Here is a 9,514-nt window from a genome sequence, read left to right on the forward strand (position 1 = left end):
ATAAAAGTTTCATACTTCCATCTTTTCAAAGTATGTATGTATGTAAAATGTAAATGTAAAACCTTTGAAATATGTTTTATTTATTTTCATATATATTTTTCATAATTTTATTTTTGGTGGCTTTTTCTTCAAGCACTGTCGGTCTGTATATGGTTTTAATGTTGTGTAATGTCAAGGAATGTATTTGTTACATTCACAAGTAAAGATAGAAGAGAGTGTTGAAACTATTTGAAAAAAAACACAGACACTCAGGAAAAAGAATTACATTAAAATTATTAAGATTGTTATTTGACTAAATTGCATCTATAATATACAAACATTCACAATATTTTGTACAATCACTTTGTGCTTCTCCCGGGAAAAGGGAATTGTTAGACAACAAGTTTACATTAACTTTCTATATATTTTGTCCATGAAAAAACACAGCATAAAAAATGTATTCATACTCAACACCATTATAATTTCTAAATCTATCATTTACAAATGCACTTTAAAAAAGAATCATATGAAGACAATGTCAATATTAGTAATTTTTTTTTTCATATCAATATGAAGACACATGGGAGTTACACACAAAACGTGGCAGCTATATAACAATTTGGCAGGCTATTGTTTTTTTCCAATCTTCAATATTTAATAATAAATGCTTACATATTTGTCTTCTTGTCTTCCCTTTTGTCATGGAATTCATTGTGAACAAACACGTACTGTATCTCAGCTGACATGACATGTTAAAAATGTCACACTTCCATCAAAGATACTGTACACAAACACAAAAAACCCTTACAAATGAACACTCAATAACTACCATGATAAACATATGCACCACGATGTTGGCTCTAATATCACATACACACCGCTCTCTCACACGCAAAAAGTTCTGTCTATGGGGGAAAAAAGAACCATGTACCTGCTCACATGTGTATAAAACACTCAGTATGGTGCTGTATTGTGCTATTGGCTGCAGTGCCCAACCTCATCTGGGTTGTTAATGTATTTTTGTGCTATTTGTGCTATGTGTGCTACCTCTGGAAAACAGTAGAAAACTATGAAGTAATTTTGTGTCTCTGTGTAGTTGTTTGATAATAATAATAATAGATAACATTTGTATGGCGCGTTTCAAGGGACCCAAGGCCGCTTTACACAGTGAACAAACAAACAAACAAAAGGGGCAAATCATAACGTAAACAATAAAATAAATAGCAGTAGGAGTGGAAGCAGGGGGACTGTGATGGGTTAGGGGTCAATGGCCATGGTGAACCGGTGAGTTTTTAATGATGACTTGAAGATGGCCAGGGAAGCAGCATTGCGGATCTCTGCAGGATGTACATTCCAGATGGTGGGGGCCGCAACACTGAACGCCCTGTCACCAGCGGGTGAATGGAGAGACTTGTAAGTGAGGAGGAGTGTTTTGTACTGAATCCAGGACTTGACCGGCAGCCAGTGAAGATGGAGGAGGGTGGGGGTGATGTGTTGCCAGGGCTTGGTGCAGGTGAGAAGCCTGGCGGCAGAGTTCTGGACGTATTGGAGCCTCTCCAGGGCTTTGCTGGGAAACCCGGACAGGACTCCATTGCAATAGTTGAGGCGGGAGGTGATGAAAGCGTGTATTAGCGTTTCTGCCACAGAGTCAGAGAGTGAAGGCCGGAGTCTGGAAATATTTTTGAGGTGGTAGAAAGCCGATTTAGTGACAGATTTTATGTGCGCCTGGAAGGAGAGGGTGGTGTCCAGGATGACTCCCAGGTTGCGGACTTCAGTGGACGGAGAAATGGAGCACCCGTCAGGAGCAGGTCTCCAACCTTCCGGAGCTGCGCCTTGGGAGCCACAATCATGAGCTCTGTTTTTATTGTTGTTTAGTTTGAGCAGGTTTGATGACATCCAGTTTTTTATGTCCTGTAGGCAGTTGACAAGGGATTGAGGGGGGAGCTGAGTGGACGGTTTGGTGCAGAGATAGAGCTGTGTGTCATCAGCGTATGAATGAAAGCTGAGACCAAGTGGGAGCATGTAAATGGTGAAGAGGAGGGGTCCAAGCACAGAGCCTTGAGGTACACCTTTTGATGTACTATTAACAAAGGTTTCTAGGGAGTTGGTCTTATCTGTAATTAGGATCTGAAAGTAGTTTGTGTCTTATAATGTGCAGATTTTGAAGCTCCTTGAGAAAAAAAAATTCTGGGCTTCCTGACTAGAATATTTGGTCAAGGCATAATTTATAGACATGTTTTACTTTTTGCTTTTTTTTAAAAGCAAAAAGTAAAACATGTCTATAAATTATGCCCACAGGGCACCATTAGACTTGTCTTGAATTTGACCGAGTCCTCTAATGATTTGGGCTGCAGGCCGACCCGGAAATATGCATTGGTGGTGTAGCCCTAAATTGTCTTTCAAGCCAAAAATAGCGCAAAGTAAGACCAGAAACAGTTGGTTAGGCTATGGGCATATTGTATTTGTGTGGACTCACTATTAGTAGCTATCTTTAAAGTAGCCTCACATAAAATACATATTGTTTTCACACACACACATGTAAATAATATGTACACATGACCAAATATGTATATATGTTCAATTTAATTCATTTCTTATTTTATAGTTATTTACCATTTTTTATTTGTATCTTTGATTTTATCCTTAATTGTATTAATCTGTGTGAACCTGTGCTGTCCTGTTTTCCAATCTTACCCTGTTGTTGTTAAACTACTGAATTTCCCCACAGGGATTAATAAAGCTCCTTCTTTTCTTATCTAATCTTATGTAATGTTAGGATAGGTGACACCCAGATGAACGACTATGACCTGTAAACTTGTGAACATGAGCAGTTTTGGTGGTGAGTTTATTGTTGTGCTACACTTTGAGAGGAGAGGCTGTGCTTACCTTTGGACCCTGCTTTCAGCTCTGCTCACCAGTGCACTTTTTGTATGAATCTAAAATGAAGCACTTCACTCAACCAATTATGAGGCAGTGTGTGCACTAGACAGGTATATGTCTCAAAAATGTACAAAACCAGAATTACTGGTGCTTTCAACTGGAACTTACCAATGTCAGATAACTGGAGGTAATTTAATTATATTTTCAAATGAGTCTACTCATTATCTCTATGGAATTGTGGTCCTTTTGTCACATTATCTCCCTAATTGTATCCTCCTCTGTCAGACTACAACCCATTCCATAGTGGAGAAATCGTTTCTTGTCCCTCAAATTAAATAAAAAAATGTAACGTACACTTTAACTCGTTATCTTCTGAGCAGGCTTTTACTCTCCTATTTGCACAAAATCTTCTGTTACCTAGCTTGGCTCTAAAACTTTTCTAATGCCACATTTAATTTTATTGGGAACACACTGCTACACTCACTCCTTCTCTTGCAAAAATTGACCAACCTTGGGGACAAGAACAGGATTAAACTTGTAATATAAATCCCAGGAGTCAAAGTGATTATTGATTGCTCACAGACATGTATTGAAGCAGGGAGAGTGAGTTGAGGAATGGTATAATATTTAAGTAGTATTTTTCTTTTTTCAAAAGCTTATGGGGGGAAGCAGACAAGGCAACAGCAGAGGGATGTATGGATGAACGGATGGACGATCAGCAGCACTTCTGAGGTAACTGGGCGGGCTTGTCGGCCAGTCTGGTAGTCTTGGTGCCAGGAGCGGCCGGCATCTCTACGTCCACGCGCTCTGACATCTTTACACAGATGATGTCCACCAGGCGCTCGAAGACCTGCTGCACATTGATGTTCTCCTTGGCGCTTGCCTCGTAGTACTCAAAGCCTGCAAAAGGAAACAGAAGGTTGAAACATTTGAGTGAATTCATGCAAATTGTTTGCAGGCTGATGTATATATATTTCAAGTAGTAGTTCAAAAACTGTCAGAATCCGAATCAGTGGGAATTGACAAACTGTCTGATTTGGGTTTCATAAACAGTGACCTGATACATGGGGCAAAACCAAAGAGGGAATATACATTTTTGTTTTCATGACGTTGACAACATATGAAAGAAAAAACTAAACGGCTTTATAATTTTATATTTAAAAGAAAAACTGGGCTAAACTGCTTATGTAAAATAAACTGGTACAGGAAAATCAGTTGAACTGGACAATTTTGTCACAGTTTTTCTGACATGCATGTGAGATTAATACTGGATAGTATAGAATTAAGAATCTCTAACTCCCCTTTCCTTGTGCAATGGCCTACACATTTAAGACTGTTTTTCTACTAAACTTGAGGTGTGGTTTTATCTATCTGAGCATCTCAAAGTGTGTTGGCTATATTCAGATTCTTCTTCCTACTTTAAAATATCCATTTGTAACCTGGGATACCAAATGTTTGAAATGTAATCTGTTGCTGCTCACAAAACCCTTTGGCAAAAGGCAATACATTGTTATTATAAAGGTTTTCATCACCACACACCCCAGAGTGAAAGCATTTTCTACTACAGTTCACACTAGTTTAGCCGCTCTTTATTACAACACATGGATTTGTCTTCAACATATGCAATTTTAGGCAATGTAAGGGGGATCAGATTGAGATTGGAGAATATCATGAATTGGGAAAATAATATTATATCGTTTAATAATAATAAAGCATACATTTGATGAGAAATTAAAAGCTGCTTTGTGTCCGAAATCAACTCCTCACTTATAATGTAGTTAGTTAATATTATCACAAATCAAAACTTTAAATTTCCTATTTATTATAGGGCATATGATCGTTGAAAACGAGTCTGATGGATATTCTAGAATTAATAGCGATAAAAAAACGTTTCAAATTAAAAACAGATTTTTATTAAATGTTGTATTTACAACGTTTAATACAAATCTGTTCTTAATTTGAAATGTTTTTTTTATCAAACTAAACCCTGTTTTTGATACATTATCCTGTTTATTTTTTTCCCTGTTGAGAAACATTGAGGGAGATTTTAAAACAAAAACTTAGTACCAGTGAATGCTAACACTTTACAGCTTGAGTAAGGTAAGTTAATATGAAACTCCCTCTTGAAGCCAACATTGAGTACTGTTGTATAGAGTGGTGCATTGACGAGTCCTAAAACCCGGAAGTGAGTCAGCATTTCACCATTACGGGTTCCCTCGTCTCAGAGCCAATGGGATTTCTCCATAGGATTTTGGAAAATATCTGGAAATAAGGTCTGTGGTCGACACAAATTTAAGAAACGGATCACGTTTTGTTCTACGACATTAAATACATCAGCAGTGACCCCACTTGTAATTTTTGAAGAGTTTACGTGTCTGAAAAACGATGGTTGTTAACAAGTGGCTGAATAGGACTACAGAAGTTGTCGAGGACGTTGTACGTCATTACGCCGAACACATAAACACTCCCGCTAAGTTTGTTTGCCCCTGTTCTGCTTGAAAGCAAGTACCTGCACTGCAAACTGTTAAAACAAACATTTCAACTTGTACAGTTTTGAATCCGTATTTTTGAATCTTAAGTTGGTGTGACGTTGAAGTCGTGCGACCCTGCTGTACTCTGCTGTAGTTCGTTTATAGCATAACGTTAGCATTTTGCTTCTGGCGATTATATATATGATTATAAAATTATAAAAGTAGGGTAGACATGTGGAGATTATTCTGCTGAACAAAACATGCATTTTTATTTCCGGGTCGGCCAACAAAAATATGTCATCACTGCACCACTCTATAAAGATACTAAGTAACACTCATGCGGCAACATCTCACCTAACTGGTCTGCAAGGTGTTTTCCCTTCTCTGCAGGTATGATTCTCTCCTCGTCCATGTCACACTTGTTACCCACCATGATCACCTGGGCATTATCCCATGAGTACGTCTTAATCTGGGTCGCCCTGTAAGTACATTTTAAATTAGTTATTTTGATAATCAAACACACAGAAACAGCATGCAGACAAGCTTCCAGGACAATCACTTACCAGTCCTGGACGGCGTTGAAGGACTCCTCATTGGTTATGTCATACATTAGTATAAAGCCCATGGCGCCACGGTAGTAGGCAGTGGTGATGGTGCGGTAACGCTCCTGACCTGCCGTGTCCTGAAAACAAAAAAAAGACAGCCGATCAGACACAATCAGATTTACTTCTAAAGCTGCATTCACATGATTCACAATTTTGTCTTTGCTCACCAAGATGTTGGGCACTATTTTCAACTGTTTTGGTGTAAACAGCTAGCTAAGTTTTGTCAGCCTCTCCAGAAATGACTGACCCAACTGTGCTTCACCCTAAAACTCCTTATCGGGAAATCTGCATCCTACTGCTTATAAATGTGGTGGAAGTGTGTGCTGTTTTTGAAAGTGGTGCACAGATAAATGTATGGTCTCTGTGTCACTACAAGCTTTTCTCCCAGAGGTCCTGCCTCCTTTCCAGCCATCAGTTGTGACATTTGTGGTTGGTATTGGGCTGGACACAAACCTGTGATCGTTGATCCCTGTCCAGATAAACATCACCAAGTGATCATACACTTCCTGGTTGCAAACATAGCTTCAGAGGAGGCCCTGCTAGGCCATCTAACTGTTCTATTCCAAAGCAAACCCAGAGTACGGTTCTAATCGCATGGGGCAGTTTGGCAAAGAGGTACTATTTTTCCAGTCACAAAGCAAGCCACTATCATGAGAAGTGAGAGTAGATCAACCGGTTTTAGTGGAGCCAGGGCCGGAGTACATAGTACCAGGCCTCACTAGTTTAAAAGAACAAATTAAAGGGGAAGTATTGCTTAGCCCCACCCAGGGTTTTGTTGAAAAACTGAAACTGCTGGTAGCCCAATACCTTGTGGAAACTCAATGCTCTAAGACTGTGCCCCTACGCAGCTTCAATCCCGTTAACGTTCCCATAACTATCAAGAAGGGGGCAGTTGCAGGTTTTCTTTAACCTGCCTAGGCTGTACAGCCTGAAGACACTACAGTCCAGCCAGGGCAGACTATAATTGAACCTCCCATGGTCCATAGTAAGAGAAACAAGTAAGTGCCAACAAGCAGATACAAAATAGCCTGGAGGCAGGACTGGCTCTCCGCAGTCACAGCAGCTGGACGTTGCCTATGGTGATGGTCTGCGAAAAGGATATATATAGGATACGTAACCATTATATATTACCCCACATCCAAGACACAATAATAATATATTGGGAGGGATGAAACCCTCTTTAATGGTTACACATGCAGAGCGTACAGCACACACAGTGAAATGTGTTCTCTGCATTTAACCCATCCTAATACCAGGAGTCTAGTACTAGGAGCAGTGGGAGTGGGGGGGGGGGGGTTGTCTGGTGCCTTGCTCAAGGGCACCACAGCAGGGCAGGAGGTGAACTGGCACTGGTAAATTATGGAAAAATCTACCTGACTATGACCAACAACACTACTGACCTATTCTGCTGCTAGAGTCCATAGGAACTGCGGAAAGCTAAGGAGACTGATCCAGATATTGGCCCTATCAGGACATGGATGGAGGCCAGCAGCGCGCACTTACCATGGGTAACAGTCTCCCCATGCAGTCCAGCAAATAAGACACATTTGAGCCAGTGGATACGTTCTTTTTTGGCAAACTGTAGTTCTACTGCTTAGACAACACAGTTTAATTCACAAGTTGTGCTGCCTCACGTCTACCACCCAGATATCATGAAACAAATACCTGGGCAAATAGGCTGACATTTTGGTGAGGAGCGCACAATGGCTCGGCTACAGACCAGAATTTTGCTCTCTAACTGTAGCACCTGTACTAGCTCGCATCCAAAGCCAGGCACCTCAAGACGACAAAAGCCTCCATAGGCACTGTCAGAGTAGGAGCCATCATGGAGCGTCATCTGCCCTCACCACGCGTGTAGATGCATGGCTATGCAGCGAGCTAAACACTCTCCCAAAAATGACCGAGACAGGAGCTGACGTTTGGTATTTTAATAGGAGCGGTGTGAAACTGAAATGATACAAACAAAGACATGTATAAGTATCTAACAACAACAAAATATAATGTACTTTTCCCCAAAAATAAACCAAATGCACTCCAACATCCAATAAGGGGCAATTACTACTCATGCAGCAACATGGCTTAACTACATATGCTGAATTTAGATAAATGTTACATGAGATGCAAAAATATAAGTAGCACATTATACAAAAATGTTTCCCTAAACAAATGTATTCACAGATTATGCCTTCTCAAGGGTGAAAATAACCGGATGGAGACAGATAGAGTCAGGGACCTGTTCCCCATGCGGCTCTCAAACAAAATGGCAGAACAGAAGCCTAACACAGACGTTTTACTAGGAACGCACTTGCCTGTCCCTAGAGGCCACTAAAGATATAGCAGTCAAGGAGATAGATGTCAGTCATTAGAATGACAGAACACTCCCCGCCTGGCATCTGTAAGATGTCAACACTAACTAGAAACTGAGAAAGGAGTGTTAGGTTTGATGCACTGTAGTAGCTCACTTCACAGTGACTTATTAGTGTCCTTTTGTAAGAGAAGGACTGTCTCCGAGATAGGTCTGAGAAACAGCTTTGTTGTACCGTCCTTGACAATCTTCACCTCAACCTTCCTAACTTTCCCATCGTCACTGGGAAAGGTCTTTGTAACTAGCCCGACCGGCCAGCTGTTCCTCTGAACTTGGTTGTCCCGTAGCAAGACGACATCCCCCTCTTGCACGTTAGGCCTTTCGTTCCTCCAAATGCGTCGACCTTGGAGATTGCTGATATATTCTCGTCTCCACCGTTCCCAGAAAGTGTTTGCCAACTCTGAACCTGTCTCCACTGACGCCTATAAAGGTCACTTTCACCGAACTGGCCTGGAGGTGAAGGATGTGTGCCGAATTTCTGGGTAAGGAGAGTGGCTGGAGTGAGAATGAGTGGGTTCTCTGGGTCCGTAGAGACCGAGGTTAACGGCCTGGCGTTGACTATTGCTGTTACCTCTGCCATGAGTGTAGTTAGCACTTCATGCGTCAGTTTTGCAGTGCCAAGTTTGAGCAGCATAGCATCTAGGACACGACGTATGACCCCAATCATTCGTTCCCAGCTGCCACCCATGTGTGAGGAGTGTGGAGGGTTAAACTGCCATGTGCACCCCTGTTCTGTCAGATAGTTCTCAATCCGATCGTTGTTGCATCCTTTGGAGTCAATTTGGAGTTCTTTGCAGGCTCCCACAAAATTGGTTCCGCAGTCTGATCTGAACTGCTTCACAGTGCCCCTGATGGCAAGGAAGCGTCTTAAAGCATTAATGAAGCTGGAAGAATCCATCGATTCCAGCACCTCAATGTGTATTGCTCGTGAGCTCATGCACACAAAGACAACCGCCCACCGCTAGCTGTTGGCTTGACCTCCGCGTGTTCTTCGTGCACTGACAGACCAAGGTCCAAACACGTCGAGCCCTACATAAGTGAAGGGCGGGTCTGTGCTTAAGCGATCGGCCAGCAGATCAGCCATCTTCTGCTCCTGCTGCCTCCCACGTAACTTGCGGCAGGTTACACAGTTGTAGATAGTGCTGCTGATGGATCGTTTTCCTCCAACGACCCAAAATCTGGCTGCCCTCACGGCTCCTTCTGTGAAGTGCCGA

At 41.5% G+C, this 9,514-nt stretch overlaps 1 protein-coding gene across 1 annotated transcript; it reads right to left on the reverse strand.

The window, feature by feature from the left end:
• Positions 1-261: 261 nt before the first annotated feature.
• On the reverse strand, positions 262-8,337 carry LOC117538733 (ras-related protein Rab-3B-like). The gene is made up of 4 exons (XM_034204637.1): positions 7,683-8,337; positions 5,894-6,012; positions 5,685-5,809; positions 262-3,759 (listed from the first exon to the last, which is right to left on the reverse strand). Exons 1-4 carry the CDS (start codon positions 7,770-7,772, stop codon positions 3,575-3,577), a joined length of 519 nt encoding a protein of 172 aa, XP_034060528.1. The 5' UTR covers positions 7,773-8,337; the 3' UTR covers positions 262-3,574.
• Between the last annotated feature and the right edge of the window lie 1,177 nt (positions 8,338-9,514).

Source organism: Gymnodraco acuticeps, unplaced genomic scaffold (assembly GCF_902827175.1).
Source record: "Gymnodraco acuticeps unplaced genomic scaffold, fGymAcu1.1, whole genome shotgun sequence".
NCBI lineage: Eukaryota > Metazoa > Chordata > Actinopteri > Perciformes > Bathydraconidae > Gymnodraco > Gymnodraco acuticeps.